General features: G+C 46.7%; 1 protein-coding gene across 1 annotated transcript in view; it reads right to left on the bottom strand.

Moving 5' to 3' along the window:
- Nucleotides 1–21,037, bottom strand: part of LOC142580568 (beta-1,3-galactosyltransferase 5-like) — a 28,760-nt gene extending 7,723 nt beyond the window's left edge. Inside the window, exons 1-3 of the mRNA XM_075691160.1 lie at nucleotides 20,654–21,037; nucleotides 10,158–10,396; nucleotides 8,564–8,792 (exon numbers count right to left, since the gene is read on the bottom strand). Of these exons, the coding sequence (XP_075547275.1) occupies nucleotides 8,564–8,792; nucleotides 10,158–10,396; nucleotides 20,654–21,037 (852 nt within the window). The remainder of the gene's footprint in view (nucleotides 1–8,563; nucleotides 8,793–10,157; nucleotides 10,397–20,653) is intronic.
- Between the last annotated feature and the right edge of the window lie 3,113 nt (nucleotides 21,038–24,150).

Consider the following 24,150-nt stretch of genomic DNA (forward strand, 5'->3'; position numbering starts at 1 on the left):
AGCGTGGCACTCACGCGGGTCTGTTGTAATGAACGCGGGTGTTCATATATAGGGAAGATAAGTGCGGATCAAGGCCCGAGTTCGCAAAGCTTTTCACTCGTAAGTGCTGTTTGCCATTGGCTGGCTACTCACGCTGATGAAATGTCCAGCATCAGGATTTTCTGGAATTTTTCCTCATGAACGATTATAGCACAAGATATTGTTGCGAATACGGACCCAGGGCCTGCATTAAAACAATAATTATAGTGAAGCCCTCTTAAGCCATGAATCTGTGTAAGACCAGCTGCCTTTATCCTGCTAGTAACAGCGCAAAATGTAGACAAGGGACGAGACAAGAAGACACCACAATCTGTCTTCTTGTCTTCTTGTGTCTTCTGTGTCTTCTTGTCTCGTCCCTTGTCTACATTTTGCGCTGTTACTAGCAGGATGGAAAACCAACAAGCCCAAGCTGCTATTCCAGCTGCCTTTAAATAGTGATGTTGGACATATAATTAGCAAAGGCGATCAGTCAATGGCAAAGAGCACTTACGAACAAAACACACACGAAAAAAAAAGCCTTTCGAATTCGGCCCTGCATTAATTAGTTGCGCAGGGGCCCTATAAAGTTAAACTATTCTAATCTGACTTTGTTCCAATCTCCTGAGGTCAAACTTATGTAACCGCCCACGTATGCATCGGATGGTGACCTGCAGCGTTGTTTGAACCACCCAATCAAACGCTCTCCTTGTTTAGGGTAGGTTAACTTTCCTTTCAAAGCGAATAGCATTGCCTACCTTGACAGTTTTTGGCTGAAATGAGGCGAGGAGCGCGCAGCAGTGGAGAGAGATTCGGTGGGGCCGAACTAGCGCAGTAAAAGTAGATAACTGGATGAGGCGGGTATTACCAGAGCCTGCGACTGGCCCCCTTCCCTTTGCTTAGCTTGCGGTAGCTAGTGAGAAATCGCGGCCGTCTGCAACGGAAGGTTAAAAATGCCACCAAGACGGATCCTCAGCGAAGAAGAGTTGGCAGAGCGATGTCTCAACCGCGCAGAAAAGGCGCGGCATCAGCGCCACCGGCACTCACCTAAACGTTTGGGCTCCACAAAGCTCTCGCACGACAGCACGTGTTTCTGAAAGGTATGGTCAGCTTCCAGCGACGAACGGTGCCCCGCAGTTATGCTGCGTTACAGCGTAGTTGTGCAAGAGCATGTGCGCCCTTCGTATCGGCAGGGAAATTCTGAGGCGCCACACATGTGAATAAAGACCTAATATAATCAAACGGCGGAATGCGCAGACTCGACAAACTGCAGCTCCTTACTCGTTAGTGAAACAGACGGAGCGCTAACCGCTATGAGTTCGTCCCTCTACATCTCGACAGTCTATACTATCAGCAGTGCAGTTGTATTGTATGTTACTTTACGGGAGGAAATTGAAGAGAAACATGCAGTGCCGTATCTGTCTGTCGCTGTGAAAACACCTGATGCAGCACTGAAGGGAGAGGATAAAAGAAGAGACGAGAAAGGAGGCCTCTCCAGTCGAGCGGAAAGGACGACCACCCGAAGAGGACCCAGCCGTGCAGGCAAGTCCGGGTCGAGATACAACCCCACGGTATTATCGAAGTATGGAGGGCATTCGCATTTGGCAGTGAGCCGCCAAATTACCATCTGCACATGCCATAAACGGTGTATGCCTCGCAATAAAACTTCCGTTGAATGCAGCGCCTGTCTTGTATTCTTTGTTCCGCCATCTAATGCGATATCCGAAGCCGTGTATATTGCAACTAGCCACATCAGTGTTGGAGAAAGTTAAAAATAATGGGGTTTTATCTGCCAAAACCACGATTTGATTGTGAGGAACGCCGCAGTGGGGGACTCCGGAGCAGTTCGGTCCACCTGGGGTTCTTTAACGTGCACCTAAATGTAAGTATACGGGTGTTTTCGTATTTCGCCCCTATCGAAATGCGGCCGCCGTGGCCGTGACCTGGTGCCTAGCAAACCAACATGCCCAATACCATAGCCGGGTACACCTAAACCACGGCATTTTCACCATATGTTAGATGGCAAGTAAAGCTGGTACGCTATATAGTATAGAGCCACAGTAGCGCGCAGCTTTCACAAGTTTTTCTCTGCAGGTAATTACAAATTTACAAATGAACTTTGTGGCACATTATATACAAGATTGTTAATGTTTATGCTTGAGCGATGGCATGGATTTCTTTCTTTTGATATCACAAAAGAGGCGTTTCGTACATTGAGCCAACCTGAAACATGCTTGTTTCTTTGGCGTAGTAACATGTTTGGGGGAGGGGATCGGACACCATAAGGAAGTCTAGAAATAAATATGGCAAATTTGCCTGCAAAATCAAATTTCGCACTTCTTTGATTTGCTTCATTAAAGATGTTTAGTTAAAAGCATCCATTGCAAGCAAAATTACTTAATATTGCTATTGGTGCTGCACGGTTTCCTTGGTTTGTTGAAGAGATAGTCAATCGAATCTCGGCCAACACCCTTGAGCCACCACGGTAGTTTTGCATGTTGCAGTTAGTGCTACCTACGCGCGGTCGTGATGGCACCAATACTGTTGATCTCACATCTTCTTACTTGTTTTGGCAAGTTAGTAGCGAAGCTCACAAAGAAATCTGTTCAAAGTGATTGGAAAATAAAGTAAAAAAAAGATTCGGCAGTGACACTTAAGACTGCTTACGTGTGGGAATGCGAAAGCATTGTAGTCGTTTTGAGGAAATGTTGTCACCTATGTATTCACCCGTACGTATGTCGTTGTGCACGTCGTAAACTTCCACGGCATTACTTTTCGTGTTGCCTCGCTTCGTCTTCTGCAGCGTGCTTCCTTGGGCGACCACGTTTCACAGGTCCCACTGAGGTCGACGCTTCGGAGTGCATCCCAGTAAACACAGCGCCGATGAAATCCGAAGAACAAGTGACGGCGCGGGAGGCAGCCACGTGACGTGTGCAATGACGCATGCACTAGGCACACCTCCTTTTATACGCTTATGATTTGGCGTCGAGGGTGCATCGCAGCAGACACAGCACCGATGAAATCCGAAGAGCAAGTGACACGTGGGAGGCAGTGACGGAGGCAGTGACGTGACGTGCGCATTGACGCACCCACCAGACACATCTTTAGTCAGCCATAACCGTGGAGCCATCGTGGCGTCGGGGAAGCGGGCGCGTCTCGCACTCACCCAGGCCAAAATGTAACAAATTTGCCAAATGTACCAAATCTGCCTGACAAATATGACGCCAATCCGAGCATTTTTGACGTGTTTTTACTTGTCGCACCGTCGGCCATTTTCGGTACCATCTTTCGGTCCCGCCGCCGACGACATCGCCGGATTTTCGCGTAATGGGGCATATATTGCTTTCGAAAAAAAAAAAAAAAAGAATGGAGCGAAAAAGCCAGCATAGCCTGAATAGTATTTAGCTGCGCTAGTTGGTTCATATCTAAGACAAGTTTGAACCAGCTGAACCGAAAGAAATACGGAGGATGTTCAGAATTTTCGAAGAATGTGAAGGAAAAAGCCTAGTTTGACCTTCTGTTGATTTGCTTTTGAACATTCTGCTGAACTTTCTGCTGCTGTGCTGTTAAACTTTCTGCTAATCTGCTGTTGAACGCCATCGCCAGGAGCCTCCTGTTCGTCCACGTCGGTACCTTCACCTCTCAAGGCTGCTCAAAACGCCAACGCTGCATTCCCAAAACGCAAGCGTCGCATTAGGGCCGCATGTTGCTGTCGTTGGGTCGCTGCCGCAGCTTCGTCCATAGCATCTTCCTACCGATGGCGGTCACGACGAGTGGCATTTCGAGCTGCTCTAGCCGATTCCGCCGTGACGTACTTTCTAGGTCTTCCCCGCCCGCGACTATAGGGCCTGGTGCGTCGGTGCGGCGATGTGGAATGAAGCTCTGAGCCCACGCAGCTACGCAATGCGAGAGAGAGAGAGAGAGAGTAAACGTTTATTGTAATAGAGGTTGTTTGGTTATGGTGGGTGGAGCCCCTCCTACGCAATGCGAGCTCGCGCGCCTTGTATACTTGTTCGCGCCCTGCTGTCACTTTAGCATACGCCAAGGAGGGTGAAGGCGAAAGCCTGCGCGCTCAAGAGGTATCCATTAAATTACTTGACATTCTCATGCGAATGTACTGTTACTTCTCATTAATTGTTTTCTCCCACGAAAAGTCGTGGGCTCGAGTGCCTCAATTAAGGCTAACTTAATGAACTGTGCCTTAATCAACTTCACACTGATTAACATCAAAAGTCGTGGGTTCGATTGCCGTAACTCTATATTAATTAACTGCGCCTTTTTTGCCATGATTAGCGGAATCGGTGTGGCAGCCATGTGGAAGAAGCGATGTGGAAGATAACGACGACGAACGCGCGACCAGTGGCACGAGCGCTCCGATTTTCTGTACCTCACAGCGCCACCTTGAAACATAGAGATCTAAGGCTTTCGCCTTAAGAAACAGAGGACTAAGGGAGACAGCGACGTCCTTGTCTGTCTCCCTTAGTCGTTTGTTTTTTTCACTTCAATTGTTCAAGCTCGTCTGAGTATAGTCTGATTTATTTCAGTGGTGGGAAGCACGCTGTGCTGTCTGTTTAAGTACAGCTCCCAGCTTTCTAGTGCGCGCACCACAGGGCGTTGCTCGCACCATTTAGACAAGGCGCAATAAAGTGCAAACTTGGGCCGGCTGGTATATGTTGCATCAAAAAACGAGCAAAAGTGCAATATACAGAGATAGCGTCCGTCTCCTACTTGTGCCCTGCGTTTCGCGCTTTTACTCGCTTTTCTGACGGATATCAGCGTTGCCAACCAATTCTTCAAGGACGCTACGCGGCGGTCGAAGATGCCCTATGTTACCCGGTGGGGATTTCGCCAAGACCTCAAGCATATCTCACTCTACGCATTCATTTCGTTCTTATGTAGTTAAATATATTAGTTAAGCAAAATTAAATGCTTATAGTAAATGACCGAATGTCAAGGTACTCGACCGAAATAGCAAAGCAATCAAAACAAGCAGTTTTGCCAAATATGTTTCAAATTTTGTGACACAGGTACGTTTGCAAGCAGTCTTTTATAGCTAAAATTGAACCTTTAAAGAATGCGCTGCAATGTCGCCTAAGATAATGTTTTGAATATTGTAATACAAAAATAAAAAGTAATAATATTTTAGTATGGTAACAAAGGACTGGACCCAAAGGAGATTTCTTAGCACATGATTCATCAACGCTATAACGAACATGAACAGACAATGAAAGCCAAAATATCTGCTTAACTTCTTTTGAAAACATGACCAAGTGTCCGTTCAGTACATTTCCTTTCGATGTAGTTCGTTATGTCCTTCTTCGACGTGCATATTTACACAGTTTCCAGCTAGTCGCTGCTAAGGCTTATTTCATTGCGAGGACGGTGTTCAGGTTTTTAACTACAATTGTACTGGGCTTGTTTGTTTTGACATCAGCCATACTAGAACAGATCTTTTCAGTATCTGCGTAAGCGCGAGGCAAAGACAATGTGAGCTGAGTCAATTCCGATATATGCTCGAATTCTTGCGTGCCCTGATATGTTTTTATCTCTCCCATTTCTGGCCCAGAATGACGCGTAGACCTTTCTTCTATGCTGTCTTTCACGTGGCAAATAAAGTAGGAAGGGAGGGTTTTCTACTCCTGTTCAATTCTTCCAGGGTCAGGCAAAAAAATTTGCATAACGCTTCTGTAGTATGTACAGCACTTGCGTCTCCACTCTGCAGGGCCTCCGCACTGAAAATATAGGCTGGCAGTATGAACTTGCCCGCGTTAAAGAAAATGGGCCAGAGACCGGAAGTTTTTTCTGTACCTCGCGGATAGTTTTCTGATAAAACTTCTGAGAGTGAACTTGAATGTCGTTTGCTTGCCTGCTTCAACGCCGTGTAGCTGTGCAGCACTTGCAGTCTTTGCTGAAGTGAACATCTTCTAACGGCAGCAAAATTTGTGGGTTCATGGAGATGATATCACTGATTTCTATTGTGTTGGTTGGACCATGTTCTGCAAGAAGACACTCACTCTCTGTTCGGAGCTCTGCTATGAGATTTTCACGGTGCTGTATCACATGAATCTTAATTAGGCTTCAGTGACGTAGTTCATGTCAGTCAGGATTTTCTCGTCCTCTCTCTCTCTCTCTCTCTATCGCACACACACACACACACACACACACACACACACACACACACACACACACACACACACACACACACACACACACACACACACACACACACACACACACACACACACACACACACACACACACACACACACACACACACACACACACACACACGCGCACGCACGCACGCACGCACGCACGCACGCACACACACACACGCACGCACGCACACGCACGCACGCACACGCACACACGCACACATCTGAGACTGAGTGGCAGTTCAGATCGGAGAACTCTGCGTGGTTGGGTCGCGCCAAGCGTTGTCTTGAGACATCTTGCAATTGTCTCCCGATTCCACAGTGGCAATGAACGCAGACTTCCGGATACAACGGAACTCACGTCATTTCCTAACGCGGCGGCATTTGGTCCGCTTCAGGCCGACCTCGTAGCCGTTTCTAACCCGCTTTCACCTTTCACGGTGTGTGAATGGTGTTGCAAACTTTCGCTACGCTTCATCTCGCCTCGGCAGCAAGTGCAGTCGTTATTTCGGTGCTCTTCTCCAAATTCGTTATCTATATCTAATGGTGAATGCCTAATTTACGACCACACACAGGCAGCTCGCGACGTCACTACAGAAGAACGGAGGTGCCATGTGTCACCGCTAAGAAAAAAGAAAGAAAGAAAAAGAAACACGGTGAGACACACCGCGGGATGTGCCACCGTTCAGTTGCCTGAAAACAGCTATACTTTGAGTCGACAGGCACTAGCCGTTGCCTTTGATTGACGTTACATCAGGCAGCGTACGCCAGCATGCATGCTAACCTAGCGCCTGAATCAACGCTCGGACGCGTCAAACCAGTTTTGTAAATATTTAACGAATCCTTAGCGCATCATATACATGTCTGAGCTTCTCGTGTCTAAACTTTCTGCTTCAGTGACGTGTGTGACAACCCCGCATGCCTCCGTCAGGAGCGATGGCTGCATCTACAGCAAGGAATTCAACAGAGCGCTCTAGGCTGTACCACTAGAGAAAGGCTATGGCTGAAAGTCCAGTAGGGCCATCAAAATGAGAAAGGGACGATGGGACCCGGCTAATTGCTCAAGCGATTTAGATCTAATAAACATATTTAAAGCGCTAACACGCATTTCATTGCTCATTTACATTATGAATAAAAGACCATAGTGGGTGCTAACAGATAATTTTATATCTTGTCTTCTTTTCTCCTCGTCTTTTCTGCCCTCGATCACCCCATCACCCTGTGCAGAGTAGCCAACAGGACAATAATTCTCGTTCACCTCTCTGTCTTTTCACCTCTTGTTCTCTCTCTCTCTCTCTCTCTTTACGTGCAAATTTATTTGTGACTGCTTGTACTGTTCCTGTGGCACTGAGCGGTCGCAGCTATTGCGGTAACCTACTTTGGTTCAGAAGCGAAAGTAGTCCTAAATTTTTTTAACAGCCATCATCCTTGATTTTCTTACTACCCAGATGGCAGAGTCCAAAGCCTTGATGGGGATCTAAATAAATAAATAAATAAATAAATAAATAAATAAATAAATAAATAAATAAACAAATAAATAAATAAATAAATAAATAAATAAATGTTGAGCCATAGTGTCTCAAAAAGACGCAAAACTTTCTTTTCTCCGTTGGAGCTGTAATACCTGAAAATCGGCCAGCTGAGCTCGTCGCTTGCTGCTACGGCTGAAGTAACCGGCAAGTAACCCCTGTACCCATACATAGCCGCTCAGTTGGATAAAAGCACAATTATTATCTGCGCACAATTATTATCTCCAAAGTCGAAAAACAAGGGTACGAGGAATAAAAAGACATATATCGTACAACCTCTATACCCTATAAACCGCGGTATTATCCTTTCGGATTCGAAAAAAAACCCATGTTATTATATTAGATAATTGGTTGTGGGAGTTACATGAGGCAGGTGGGTTTTCCTAATGAGGTTGTGCAATTCGTTTTCGTGTCGTAGAATTAAGCGCGCAAAAGCTACCAGGAACGCACGTACAGAAGCGCTGCCCGTGTGTTTCCTTTCTTTCGCTCTCTCTTCGTTTCTGATCGCTGAATTTCTCGAGAAAATGAATCCGCATACCAGCTCGCTCAACTTTGCGTTTTACAGAGATTTTAGGAAATGTACTCCGCAAAGAGTCGGTGTCCAGATAAGACACGTTGGAGTATACATGCAGTCAACTCGAACAAGCGGTACTAAGCGGGGAAATAGCCGCGTCTGCAGGGTAGCAGGCGTGCATAGCGTGCAGCGCTCTGGTCCGGGAAATGACCTGGTATGACGAGCGAAAGCTATGACGTTCACCAGCTGCGTGATAGCCACAGGAACTACACAGCCACAAGGGCATTCGTGTGGCACACACTGTCACAGCCCAGAATGCGACGCGTGCACCAGCGAGCAATCTCGCGCACCTTCTGCGCCACGATGCCCGTGAGGAAGACGTCCTCCACGTACAGGAAGGGCGTCGACAGCGCCTCGGTGAAGAGGGGCCGCACTGCCTCGCGCGACATGACGTAGCCGCTGCCGTAGACGTACGAGGGCAGCCAGTCCGGCTCGTACACGGACAGTGGTAGGTACCACTTGGACCCGGCTTGGCGCACCGCTTTCCGGCCCTGCAACACGTGGCCTGCCAGGAAGGGCCTGCGGGCGTCGTGCGCCGCGACGCCTAATGGTCAGGCGAGGCATCAGACCACCCGCATGAGTGCTATCGGTGCGACGAGGCAGCACAATCAAGGAGCCACACGAGTGCCTACCTCCGCGTGCGTAGGATAACTACTTCCCCGGAACCATGGCGTTATGCTTCCGCCGTAGGTGTAAGTGCGCGACGTTACAACACTTACGAGCTAGTGGAGTGGCATTCTGGTGGTTCAGCGGTTATGGCGCCGCGTTGCTGAACGTGATATCGGGGGTTCAATTCTCAGTCACGGTGGCCGCATTTCGGTGGGGACAGAATGCAAAAAGCTTGGAGGACCTTTAAGCTTCGCATTTAAGAGTGGAACGCGACAGCGTTATCGGGCACCGTTGACGCCGACGCCGACACTGAATATTCCGTGACACGGAGCCCGATAGACAACAATGGTGGGCCGATCCCGGCGGCAGTGCAGGGCAGAGCTCATACCCTCGTAAGGCAGAGGCTACATGCAGAGGCCCGTAAGCAAGAAAACAGGGGCCTGTGTTTGAGTTTCGGTGTAACAGAATTATTTTTTCTCATATATTCAAATTATTTTCTCGTATATTCAAATTACAGTACGACGCTATCATGTCTGTAGGTTGTGTGTAAGTCGGACTTTACAAATTCTCTGGCTCATTTTAGTTTGAGAAATTCCATTAGTTCAGTAGCGCCTCTGCGCCACGCCGAGGGCCTGCGTCGTTGTGGTTCGGGCTGATTTTCTTTATTTATTGGGGGGGGGGGGGATGGACAACGCCGCCGACGCCCGATTTTCTGCGACACGAGGGCCTTAACGCTGTTACGTTAAAAATACCGTTCTATTTATGAGATACGCGGCGTAAGCGCATGTGACCAATATTATAGTCCTGAGCCTTCTACTACGGAACTTATACTTCGCTGATTTGGCAGGTTAATCAATCAATCAAAAAATTATGATTCCACGCGCACATCTTTACGGGGCTGTGGACAGTGTTCTGGATAATATTCGTTCTTTCATTGGAACTTAGTTCTACCTATCTATTGTTGTGTGAATTTAAAACGTAATCTGTTGAAACATATGGAACACTGTTTCTTAAAGTTTGTGATCTTATCTGGAACGCGGTTCCCATTTCATTAAATGGAAAATATTTTCAAAACTTTTTCGCCTTATACTGTTTCTGGAACATAGGCGGAACGAGATTAAGAGTACACGAATTGGTGGCGGGCAGTCGTGACAGCGGGCGAGATGATATCGAAGGCTTCGAAGAAACATATATTCCGAAAGGAAAGGTCTGCGGATACAACGCTTAAGTGCTCGATCCCTGTGTGTAACGTCTGTAGATTGCAATGCACGTTACCGCGCCCGGTTTCCTCCGTACGCCTCGAGGAAGCTTAGCAGCCTTTCCACGTTCACGAACATGTCGTCGTCCGCCTTCAGCACGAATCGGGTGCTCGAGCAGTTCACGTAGGCCCATTTAAGCAGGAACAGGGTCTTGATGGTCAGGTTGCGGTATGTGTCGCGGAAGTCCGCCTGGATGACGTCATTGTGGCGGGCACTCTCGTTGATCAACCTGTTCTGGATGTCTTGACCTCTAGGCTGCAATGAAACAAGGAGAAAGAGAGAGCGGTAATTACGCTAATGTATCATCATCATCAACCTGGTTACGCCCACTGCAGTGCAAAGGTCTCTCCTATACTTCTCCAACTACCCCGGTCATTTACTAATTGTGGCCATGTTGTCCCTGCAAACTTCTTAATCTTATCCGCCCACCTAACTTTCTGCCGCCCCCTGCTACGGTTCCCTTCCCTTGGAATCCAGTCCGAAACCCTTAATGACCATCGGTTATCTTCCCTCCTCATTACATGTCCTGCCCTACGTATGTATGTAGGCTAATGTATGGACCTGCATAAATTGGAATGTATGCATACGAACAGATCGAACCATGTTCAAAAGTGAACGCTCCTTCCCGTACTTCCGAGTTCCGCACTTCGACTGCCAAAAGGGAAACGGAGCACTTTTTGTATATCGCCACCGCCATGACGACCATCGTCGCCTTAACTATTAGCAAATTTATTACCAAAGAAATATGATCATCGGATGACCGTTAGGGAGGTCAGCTAAGTATTTACGACTGCGTCAATGTTAATTATTGTTTAAAGCTTGTATAACTGATTGATTTCTGCCGTTTCCCTTGGGACGGAAAATTATCGGTGATACATAAACAGAAAATGATGGAGGAATGCATCGCACATATCTGATTATTATTATTATTATTATTACTATTATTATTATTATTATTATTATTATTATTATTATTATTATTATTATTATTATTATTATTATTTCTCTAGCGGAGATTACGTGGGTCTTTACCACTATCTTAATATTGTCGACGGGTCTTCAGCAGTAGAACTAAGAGATATTAATTACCAAGTCACGGTCTTCTCAAATATTATTCACGATGGAATGAAGAACTTTGTACCACTAAAAGGTGCTAAACATTCCAAATTTCCCCAATGGTTTTCTCTCGAACTGAAAACAGCTTTAAAACTGTTTTCAAAGTGTGCTCACAGGAATGCACAGCATACAAATAAGGAACACTGGCATATAGATTTTAAAATGTACAGGGCACTCTCTAAACGTCTTTAGAAGTGTGATCATTCCATCTATATAGCACATGGGGAAGCTCCGACTTCTAAAGATTCAATGTCTTTTTGGAGACACGTTCGTGAACAGTCGTCCAACAATACGAAACAAGAAATCTCTCTAGTTAGCGGCGACAGCCAACATGTTCCAGATGTCGCGGGCACCTTCGCCCTACACTTCGGGTCTGTGTACGGTGAAGGGTACAGTGACGGAGTTGGTGAGCTTTCCGATCAACGTTCACTGGATTCAAATCTATCGGTTTCAGAATAACTTGTCTTTAAGAGCATCAAACGCTTAAAACCGCCTTTTTCGTGTGGTCCTGATGACATTCCGCTTGCTTTGATTAAGTCGTACGGTCCTTGCTTGTTCCAGTGCTTACTTGTATTTATAATTCTGCTTTAACGATGAACACATTCCCAAAGGATTGGAAGATAGCGCCAGTCGTTCCCGTCTTTATGTCAGGGGTAAAAGCTGCTGCGAGTAACTACAGGCCTATTTGTCTCCTATGCGCAGCATCTAATTTATTCGAGTCAACTCTGAACTCATTAATTTCATCGTTTATTAAAAGTACTATCATTCCTCAGCAGCATGTATTCACATCGGGACACTCCACAACTATCAACATCGTTCCCTTCGTGATGCATGCCTCTCAAGCAGTGTATAAGAAAGGACAGCTGGATGTCATTTATTCCGACCTCAGTAAGGCGTTTGAATACTCCTTCAAAAGTTGACAAAACTTGATCTGCACCACTCTGTCACATCGTTGATCAGAAGCTAGCTAAGCGACCGGTACTGCTACGTTAGCGTAAATGGTCAGTCGTCAGAACTTTATGCGGTTACAAGTGGAGTTTCTCAGGTTCTGTCCTGGGCCCTCTTCTTTTCTCGCTGTTTACTAACAACGTTTGGGCAGTCATCCAAAACACTTCAGGTTTGTTATATGCTGATGACGTGAAACTTTTCAAAGAGCTAAAGAATGTTAATGACTGCATGGCTCTTCAGAAGGACATTGCGAATTTTGCGTCATGGGGCGCTGGAAAGAAGCTCGTCATAAATGCATCAAAAACGAAAGTTGTAAGCTTCATGCGGAAGACTAACAGGACTTTATTTCCCTATAGCATTAAAGATGTTCTCCTGCCAAGAGCTCAGGGAACGAAGGACCTTGGAGTGTATGTACTTCGATAGCTCTCTGAATTTCTCGCCCCACGCTAAACACACGAAGCAAAATGCACTTCGAACACTCGGCGCAGTATTTCGAGTGACAAGAGACTTCAAACAACCTGGACCATTTGTAACTTTATAAAATAGCGTATCCCTTCCAGTTCTTGAGTACGCCTCTGTGGCTTGGGGCTTCACTTGTAGATCAAATTGTGAAGTTCTAGAAAACGTCCAAAAAACGTTTACATCTATATTTAAACATCGATTCTGTCAAAAGCCTTCCATCTCCATAAAGCTAACACAGACACTCTCGTTACCTACCCTCACCTGTAGACGCAACAATCGGATGTGCTTTTCTCCAAAAATTAATATATGGAAAAATCTGCTGCTCGCACTTGCTTTCTAATGTGCGCTTTTGCATTCCGCATAAAGGCACAAGGAAAAAGCGCGCCTTTCAGCCTTCATATTTATGTGGCCCTCTATCTAGAGTGCAGGCGACACATAACGCCCATTTCGAGTGCTTCGATATCTTCATGCCTAATTTAATATTTTCCTGAAAGGAGTTGCAGAGGAATTTCAATAACTGAACAAAAACTCTCATATCTGTTATGTGTTCCGTCATTCTGTAATCCTTTTTCTGTTTGGATTGGATTGGACAAACCTTAATAAAGGTCCTGCAGGACGCACGTCAGCGCGCAGTGAGCGTCTCCCACGCCCACTATTTCACCACTTTTGTTTTCTATGCTCTTCGTGTACGCATTTTATGGTGTTAAAATCTGTATTCGCGAAATTTTATTGTTTTTGTATGTGCTCGCGCGTGTGTATGTGTGTGTGGGCGTCCACTGTTTTTTTCTGTGCATTGTTTTGTCGAGTGCATCAGCACCAAGACCTTGGAGGTTGGTCCTGGGCATTTAATAAACACATTTGATTGATTGATTGATTGATTGATTGATTGATTGATTGATTGATTGATAGTGGTGGACCGTTGGTGTATGGCATGTGTACTCTTTGTTCTTATTCGTTTGTGTGTCCACCTTTTTACTTGTGAAGGTTACCGCGTGCTTGTTGTCCAGACATCTAGAAATCTCCGTAGATTCATTTTTCTCTCTTATGTGGTACATTTTGTTGTGTAAAGCTATCTTACGCTATCTTATGTTGTGTTGTGCGTGTGTTGTGTTACACTATGGATGTTATGTATTGGAAGCCGCATTTGTATGTAACGTAAGCTTATTGTTTTTGTTGATATATATATATATATATCTGTGTGCGTGTGTTATAGCATTTCTCACGTGCGCCAGTACCACGGCCACCAGCTTGTTCCTGGCAACGTTAATATAATTGATGTATCGAAGAAGTGCTTGATTGATTGATTATGTGCCCTGCTATGTTGATCCCAAGGGCTGTTTTTTAATGGGACTCGCGTAAAACACGTATAACGAGGGGTGAATGCTGTTCGCCTGCCACTGGCGGTTGGTTTGACTGTAGTGAATGCAGGCGCACATATAGACTTTGAGTACGTGCGTCGAATCTATGTAGTTCGAACGGAAGTGAATCGCGAGGAGTGCGGTGCCTTTAGATTTGGTGACTAATTACATGCAGGCACACCTGTACGTGTGCAAGTGCACTGCCATTTGTGCACATTGACGAAACATGCCGCCGAACGGTCGGTACGACGCGCAATGACGCAGCTATAGACCCTCGAAGCATGACGCTGCCCATTCGACGCCTTCAATGCTGTACGTAAGAAGTGTGTACGCTCCGACTGCAAAATGTCGATCGAGCAGTGATCGCGTTCAGACAGAGGATAGACAAAGCGGAGTGTCCCTTCATCGCGAGCACTTTTCTGGCAACTAGCGATCGCAGCTATTACAGTCGCACCTGTTGTAATGCGCATCATATTGTTACGTGGTATCCTTCTGTGCCGGCGCGGACAAGCGAATGCCGGCAGCGCTGAACAGCGGCGACTAGCTGATTACGCTATGGGCGTTTCGCAAGCTCTGCTCGCGTGCTTTCCGTTTATAGAGCTAAACAGTGCGCCAAAGCCGCGAGCCACTGCAATTTCCTGTTTATCTTCTCCTGTGGCTGGATCGCGCGGCTATGTGTGCCTCCCGAAAAATAAACCGCAGTCCTGCATGAATCACACACTGTGGTTTATATTTGCCGAAATGCAAGCGAGTAAACGTCGTAGAGTTCATCAGACCCGCGTTTGACTTTAAACAGAGGGACATAGACGTTTATTAATGCTCAAGAAATAAACAAACGGCGATCCGTGAGGAGCTTTCGGTGGGATGTACCGATTAAGTGGATTGTTTAGCTCCTACGCAGGTATAGCAGCAAGCTGTCGTAGATAGTTTTTCGATGGAGCTCGGTGGACATCGGCATATCGAAGGCAGGGCCAGATGTGAATGTGCTGCGGACAGCAGGCCTGTATGCCTTTCAATGACTCGGCTGTGGAAGACACTAGGGGCGTTATAACGTAAAGCTATTACTGTCTATTTCCTATTCCATTTTGGTCACTAGCCCTCTACAAGTGCTCAAAAAATTTTCACTCCCCACCCACTACGCCTGTGTGCCCCGCGACATCGCGAAAAATGCGAAAACGTCTGCCATGACGTGTGCACATTGATTATGCATGATTACGCTGAACAAAAGAAAAAATAATAATTTTCAGTTCTATGCCGCTTTAGCTATTACTTCTCCGCTACCTGTCAAAAATTTTCGGGCCGCGCCCACTTTCCTTGTCTGTCACACATCACAAAACCACGAAAACTCACCACGTCAAAGTGACGTGTACGTACTAAAGATGCATTAATATGCCGAACAAACCCGAAATATTTTGGGGGATAGCCCGAGACTGGGGGACCCCATTCCAAAAGTAATAAAGGTTGGCTGCCCGCCGATCGCTCTGGCACTTGCTAGTTGTAGCTGCAAGGGAAAATGAATTTCTCTGCGTATAATTTTTGCATGGGAATATAACGTTTTCTAGGTAAATCGGCCCGTATACGACATCACTCTGTCAATTCTTGTTCGCTGAGGATCTGTTTTAGTAACTTATTTAGCCTTGCATTGCACCCCACAGTGATTTTCGACCAGCCACCGCAAGCTAAGCAAAAGGGAAGCCCAGCAATTGCGGACGCAGGCCCCGCCCTCCTCATCCGTTTACCCATACATTCACTGCGCTAGGTCGGACCCATCGAACCCCTCTCCACTTCGGCGAGCTCCTTGCCTCTAGTCAGCCAAATACGAGGGTGAATAAAAAAAAAATTTGTTCCCACTTTTTATTAGCCAAAATAAGGTACATACAGGTAATTACAGATTTACGTACTATTCCACCTACCTTGCACTATTTTTCCACCTAGTCCCCACACCACTTAAGTTATTGGTCACATCGCAGCACTAAATTTGAGATGCCTCTGTGCCTTGTCGTCGTCAGTCAGCGACGCACGCGGCCTCCCCAAACGCTCATTGTCATGCAAGTCTTCACGGCCTTTTGCGAACTCACTGCACCACCATCCCACACTTCTCAAAGCTGGGCGCCTGTCCCCATACGTGGGCTGCATTTCCCTGTATATTTCGATGAGCGTTCATCCCTTGCTCCACAGAAAACGAATCTCACTTCGTTGCTCAAATGCCGTGGACGTGTGAAGCACAACCGCCATCTTCAACAACTGACACCAGCGCCGTGCCGCGGAGCCACGGGCAGGTAAGGCCGCGCCGGTTCAAGAAATGTACACCGCTGGGAATGGATATGTTGATTTCGCATTTACAACCGTAACTTGGCGAAAAATAGGGGGCAAAAACTTTCTGATTCCCCCTGGTTGATCTGAAAAACCTATGATGGTAGGCAATGCAATCCGTAAAAAAAAAAAAAGAAAAACAAGGACCTCCTATAAACGCGAAGAGCGTTTGATTGGGCTGGTAAAACAACGCTACGCGTCACCGCTCGATGATTGCTTCGGCGGTTGCATAAATTTGACTTCAGGAGATTGTAATAAAGTCCGCAGGAATAGTTTTATGTTATATGGCCCTTGAACCCGTACTTCTCATCATTTTTGCCTCTACGTCATCAGATCGTATAAGAGGCCACGCCTCCGCTGTCTCAACAATAGGCCACTGGCCGCGACAAACGACAACAAATACGAGGCCCATGGATAAAGTATACATAAGACGCGTGTACGTGTGTATGTGTGACAGTATACAGCGTGGCGCATTCATAAGAAGCATTTTCTAGTTCGCGATCGCTCATTCAAAGAGGGATAATTCGTGTTGAAGGCGCACCAGAACGGATCAATGTGCCACACGGTGGTGTACAGCTTTCGGAGCAAAAGCCGCTTGGGGCGAGTTCGTGTGAAGGGAGCTTACGCGCGAGCTCGTGTTTCGCGTAAGTATGGATCGAAGCGCCTACAGCATTTCGTGAGGCCTGCTGCGCCGCATACAGCTGATCGAATTTATGGAATGCCTGCGCTAGAAAGCGCAATACGTTATTCTCACATGCACGCAACACGTCTAATAACAGGCGCGACCGTTTTGTTCGAACTTTCCTGGCGGCAAGCCCCAACCGGGATCGGTCACACGCACTCACGCGTTAGACAGAGTGCCAGAAGAGTTTCTGCAGAGTCGCTAAAGGTCTATGCACAACTGAAGATAGAGCCATTATCTCCTTTGTGTTTGGTTTTCTTTCTAAAATATCGTCGCTAAGCCTATAAGGTCTATACTGTAGACTAATCACTGCGGTACCCTAAACTAACTATCGATCAGCTTTGCAAAGACAGGGGGGAAGCGGAGAACGCTCGACAATATGAAAAAGGCCGCGGCAGCACGAAAGAATGGCGCCTTGGACTTCCCTTGAACTGCCGGGAGATACAGCCGTGCATGAATTCGCAACACCGGCACAATGCGGAAGTGCAGTACCGCAGCTTTTCTGTAATCTTCGGGTGGTGAGAGCGAGCAAACGAGCCTGCTCGAGATCTATAGCGCGCACACTCCAGTGCAGGGCAAGATGCAAAACAACCTCGTCAATCCATCGCAATATTTAGCAAAGCTGCACTGCAGAAATTGGTAGTGTCGGATCAGCATACTATTTTGGTGCGGTGGCAAAAAAAAAAATAAAAAAAAATAAAGCATATACAGTGCACACATAGGAATCTATGTGAAGCGAAACTTTCATGAAGCGTGTAATTAAGTGATATATCCGACTGCTATATCTTCTGCCCACGTCTGGCAGCAAAGCGATGACCTTCCTGCGAGACAAGACGGCAAGATGCGCAGAGCCTACAGCTTGCGACCTGCGTGACCACGGATTACACTGTCTTCGGGATTGGCCAACTTTGCTAAGACAATGAGGCTCCGACTGGGGCTTGTTTCTTTCATCTGTTTATTGTTCGCAGGCGCACTTCAAATGTAGAGTGTTCTTTAAGTTGCAATAAAAATTAAAAAAATTGCCTGTTGCATATAGCACAAATCTAACTCATCAACTCGATAAGGCAGCCAAGAAATCGAAAGGCTTGATTGAATTAACATAATTTTACTAGTTAACATTTTAAATAATTAACTTACGGCACATATTTCAATGTACCAGTCATAGCTATAGTTAGTTTGCAAGGCATATAGACTTGGAACGAATTCTGAGGGTGACACCGGTTTCGAGATATGCGCCGTCAAACATGCGGTAAAAATGTAACTATTGTTACGGTTATTTTTCTGAGTAAACGCTGTTTTATGCATTTAATCACAATTACAAAGTAGCTGGAATGCCAATGCATTTCGTCGGACACTTCGACAATTGATATCTCGAAATTCGTGTAGTCCTGAGAATTCCTTTCAAGTGTATATGCCTTACAAACTCATTGAATACAATTCGTAGATTAACATATGTGAAAAGAAATAATTAATAAGAATGTTAATTAGGGTAATTATGTTAATTATTTAAATAAGCAGTTTGATTTCTAGTAGAAGTAATGGCCGCCTCATCGAGCAATTTAGCTCGAGTTAGAGTTGTGCTATCTGCCACAGGCATTTAATAAATATGTGATGCAGCTTCACACAGGTGGTGTATAAGCAAGATATGGTGACAGAAAGTGGACGCAAAACATGAAATGAAAGACCGAAAAGGAAAGTCAGTTAAGTACATCTGATTTCACAACACTATGAACAGCTTCATCTAGTGCTCTTCCATGAATTCAGAAGCTATTTCTCCCAGTGCCACAGAAGGCGTACTGACGTGATTGCCAGAGTAATCTTTAACACAAAATATGCTTCCAAGATATCACGGGCTTTTTTGGAGCTGCAGCGAGCCAAAACCTTGGTTTCGTTGAAGGTAGGCTTGCAGCCGCACAGTGGGCTATGACATTGTGGTCTCCAGAGTGGAAGCCCACTTTACAATTGCACTATCGCGAGGACCAGCCCACTTTATTCGGCGGGAAGCCGACTATGTAGACGCACCGATCTCTGGGAAAGAAGGCGTAGAACTCTCCGTGTTAATAAAGAAATTATGCATTCGAAGGCGATATTTGTTGCACTAAAGATATTCTGACGCTGTTCGTTGTTTCACTACGTAATTCCGCAGAGAACAGAGGCCGGCACATCTGCAGGGGCAGTATACAGAGAAGGGGCTAGACATAAGCCGATTCATTATACAAGTGTTGTCGAGTGTGTAAGCTATTCGGCAAGACGACGTCGACAGCAGCAGCAGCACCAGTATAGTTAGCAATGTCCGGGAGGCTTCGTTAAGAAAGCTTCACTTTAATAAGTGACGGTGTCTCAGCTGCGGGCAAAAGACATGTATAGTTATCACAATTTTTTTTTATTGCGATATCAATTTTATGGACACTCCAGGCGTATTTCCAACGTCCCCGTGATGTTCTGTATAACGTGGCCGCGCGCCGTGTGCTGTGTGTGCGAGTGAAAGCGTGTGAAGGTAAACCGAGGACGGAGGTTCCATCTCGCGCGTGCAAGGAAGGAAGATGGGGATGAAGCACGCGGTCTTCCCTCACACGCAAGGCTCCGGGGAGGGCGTTCGACTAAAGCCGAGACCACACGTACGCTTGCAGACACGCGCAGCTCACGTCCGCGCGCCTAGCGCCTGCCGCGCCTCGCGAGGAATGGCGGTTTGCATCCACAAAAACGCGCGACAGCGCGCGCTTACTGGGCACACACACAGACGGCTTGGCAGGCGCGGCTTCGTACTTTGTTATCGACAGTGTTTCAAAATGCTTCAATATTTGTAAACGTAATTGTTATATTTTATAGCTGTTAGATGAGTGCAAAAAGGAAAGAAGTAATTTCTTGCAGGATATAAAGCTGCTTCACTGAAAGTTGAATGTTCCACGCAGTAGCTGCGTAGCGAGGCGCGCATCTTAGACGCGAGGCAGCCCAAGCGTGCGATAACAGAGATGAGCTGTTCCCCGAGATCGCGCCGCGTTTTGACGCGTACGAGCCATGCCGCACCGTCTGCGCATGCGTGGGCGCGCGGACCCGAGCTAGCACGCGTCCGCAAGCGTCGCGTGTGGTGTGGGCTTATTGCGGCGGCTGCCTATGGCGCGGCTGAGCACGGCCGTGCGGGCCCCATCTTGAAAGCGATCTACGATAGGGACCGCGTCTAGGTGCGCCGAGGGTTGACAGCTTCGCGTGCGCTGTGTTCTCGCCGCTTAGTTCGCGTTGAAACGAGAGCCAGCGCTAAGGCGAATTCGCTCGATGTTGCTGCCGCGCTTCCTCACGCCAGCGTTTTGACAGCGAGTGTCCGCGGTCATCGAGTGCGATGTGTCGATGTTTGCCTGTGCGAGAGTGACACCATGCATGTCTGTTAATTTTGTCAATAAGCGAATGTTTACAAGTATATCAGGCCGATGAAACTGCTGTCCTTAATTCGGATAGCTGTCTAATCATTTGCTATCCCAATCGATGCTTCGGCTTTTGGGCGAAACTGCGAATTATCTTAATGGCATCGGATGACCTGGCTCGCAGCTCCTGCCAAAAGCAACAAGGTGGGAAACTTGCATGGTGCGTCGTGCTCGTACTAATGGAAAGAAATTAAACGCGCTTGGCGCCGCATACCGTGGCATCGGGCTTGCCGACGAGGAAGAACACGCCTGCACCCTTGTCGTCGCCGACGTCGCGGCCCCATGTGGCGCGTATCGCGGCCCGGTGTTCGAACCTCTCCACGGAGCTGCAAACCACGACAGCCAGGTATCGCGGGCAGGCGACGCCGGGCAGCACGGGGAACCCGCGGGTGCCCACCACACGCGGGATGATGTCAAGTTGCCGAGCGTGCCAACGCATGTCGCTGACACACATTCGCAGAAAGGCGTAGTTGAGAGTGAACAGGACCGCCAGGGTCCACATGCCGAACACAGCAAATTTGAGGCGAACCATCACGTGCCTCCCTTCCCACAGGGCCAGGTACGGCTGTGAAAATCCGGAAGCGGTCGCGTGCGACATTAAGTGCGAAATAAACACACGAACCGCAACACACAATCAAATCAAGCGAAGCATAGGGGATGTTAACTTGTCTCTAAAATTGAAATGTGGAATAACGAAAACGCAAATGAAAGTGGACGATAACGTGCAGCCAGGAGCCGTATCCAGGGAAGTGGACGAGGGAAGAAGACCACCGTATATTTGCGGTGCCAGGTTTTCTTTTCGTTCGCCTTTCATTATATATGCTATTTCTTATTAATTTGAGCTAAAATGAGCTAAAAACTATTTTCCCGTGTGCTTTGCTTGGCTTTGTCGGCTTCATTTATGATTCTTGCTAACAAAAAGATCGAGTCCCTCGGTTCTCATTATTTCGTGCGAAAGTCGGCATGCTCGGCGTGTGCGTCACTGAGGCGCGTCCCTTGTTCTCAAAGTTTAATCCTTCGAACGCGGCGCTGATTTTGCGGACAAACGTACACAACATTAAGGCGGATCGTGAGGTGTCATTGAAATGAAACATTCACGCCGACTTGTCGTGGTGTGGTTTCTTTTTTTTCATGCAGTGAAGCGTTCACGTCTTAATCTATGGTTTAAGTGGATAAGAAGGGAGAAAACCCTGTCAGCATTTTGGCTGTCGCCCAAGAGATCTGAAATGCTATAGCGTTTAACGGTGTCCCTTTTCTCAGGTATGCACTCGATTTCTTTAGCAACTCCCCCTCCCACCATCTCACTATACTCTCACCTTTCGCCAAAGGTGCCCTTGTGTGTAGCCCATGTATTCGGGAAAGACACGGTTGCCGCTAAATGAACACACGCAGAAACAGAGGCAAAAAAAGAAAACAACAACACACGTACACACACGCACACACAAGAACACAGTAATCTGCCATAGGCGAAGTGTCTAGAAGTTTTCAACTTTCATTCGGCTAACCAGCTAGACCGTTCGCAGAACACTTAGTCCACTGCCAAGAATTGAGATGAAAATTTCGCGCTACACATTAGAACGGACAATATCGCACGCGCGTTCAACGTGCCCCTCGACGATGTCACGCAATCAAAGGGGGCCCTGGTGCTTCATGGTTCCAGCCATTTCCTCCCATTAAAGACGACGTATCTGGCTCAACAGGTTGTGGTAACGATGAGACTAATGAACACGTCGACACCAAGGTAATGTATCCAGAAAAGACACGCAAGGAGGAGATCGGAGCGTGCGAAAATTTCGCTGGGAAAGAACTATGTTACCTTAACTTCTATGTGTGTTTCTGTGGGTGCAGTCGTATCCATCAACTAGAGAAAATAGACGAGTAGCAAGTTCCCTTGAACAGCACGTATACGAGTGGCTACATACGGCGTTTATACGAGTGAATCGAAAATTTCGCCGATATATAGGTTAAGTTCAGTCGTACGGCCTACACAATATGTCTTCATTTCGTTAGTCTATTCATACTTTTTATATTTATGACTAAGTTGATTCTTACCTCAGTAAAAGTTTTTAGAGTCCAATTTCCTTTTCTTTATTCTTTTAACTTCTTGAACTTGTTGACGGGCCCTTTCACATGCCTTTTACTCTCCTTTTCAGATAGGACTGAAAATGTCAACGTAACACAGCTCGTTATCATTTGGGCTGCCTGCCCATCCGAAATGTTGGCAGAATGCCCGCTGTGCTGACGTCATGACTTACGTTCCCAACGGCGCGAGTAATTCACTCAATGCGCAGCATACATTTGTGACGGAAATGAGAAATATATGGTATGCGTCCTTCGTATGTACATTTCAGGGCGCTCAGACCCATTTGTGTGCGTGCGTGCGTGCGTGTCTGTCTGTGCGTGTGTGTGCGTGCGTGTCTGTGCGTGTGTGTGTGTCAAACCTCTATACAGCACGCGGAGGTTGGACGACGAAACATTCTCTACGCACGATAAAGACACCGAAGCATGTGTGTAGCGCGACCCGAAATGAACGTCTTACAGGAGGAACCACGGATGCGTCGCGTGAGCCTATCAGCCTAATAGTCCTTACTCACGTGCTGCATTGCGTTATCGCCCAGCAGATGCGCAAAACACATACCTCGAGATAAGCCTGCCGCAGAAGTCTCCTGCCCGGCATGTTATTGTTCTTTTTCTTTTCTTCTACTGAAAGGTGTTCGATTCTGACGCGGTCTGGCGAAGATGATGATTCCACGCACATGCTCACAAAGGACGATTGGTAAGGAAGCAAGCGGTAGAACGATAAGAAAAGATAGAGGGAAATGGTAGTAGCAGTAATAATAAGAATACTAAACCTGGCAAAATGTAAAAAAAAAACAGCCTGGCAGAAAAAAGCAAAGACACAAGAAAGAAACACACACCCCACCACTGCGCTCGTGGTATGGTGTGTGTTTTTTCTTGTGTCTTCGTTTTTTTTTTCGCGCAGTCAAAAGAAACGTTTAAAACTATGAACCAACTAGTCCGCCAAGACGTCCTACTAAAGTACATTTCTTCTCCTCTGGGCTCTTTTTTATGTGCGCAACCTAAGCAACATGCAGCAATTTCATGTGTGAACCTCGTCGCTGTGTCCACTTGCCAGTGCCGCGTCCTGGCTTTTTGCCTACTGCGCTCGTGGTGCGGTGTGCGTGTGTTTCTTGCGTCCTCGTTTTATTTTCGCGCAATTAAAAGTAATGAGCAAATAAGATCACCACTTTTAAAAGCGGTCTTCTATGCACCACCCAATACGCTAATGATTTCATGAATCAATCACGCGAATTCTCCACGTTGAAATAAAAATAACCGGCACCAAAATGGGTCAACTAACTGCAACGTCGTATGTCTTTTTTTTTTCTATAAAAAGTAATATCTGTGGTTTAGAAAACTTGCTTAATGCTATGTTATTCGTCATTCCAGGGACACCAATTAGAGCTGTGTGAAAAAATTCTGCGGTTTTACGTGCCAAAACCCCGATCTGATTATGCGTCACGCCGTAGTGGGGTACTCTGGAATAATTTTGGTCACCTGGAGTTGGTTAGCGTGCACCCAATGCACGGTACACTAGCGGTTTTGCATTTAGCCCCCATCGAAATGCGGCCGCTACGACCTCGTGCTTAGCAGCGCAACGCCAAAGCCACTAAGCGACCACTGTAGGTAGAGCAGCAGGATACCTGCGCA

The sequence above is a fragment of the Dermacentor variabilis genome, chromosome 1 (genome assembly GCF_050947875.1).
Source record: "Dermacentor variabilis isolate Ectoservices chromosome 1, ASM5094787v1, whole genome shotgun sequence".
In the NCBI taxonomy this organism is placed as follows: Eukaryota; Metazoa; Arthropoda; class Arachnida; order Ixodida; family Ixodidae; genus Dermacentor; species Dermacentor variabilis.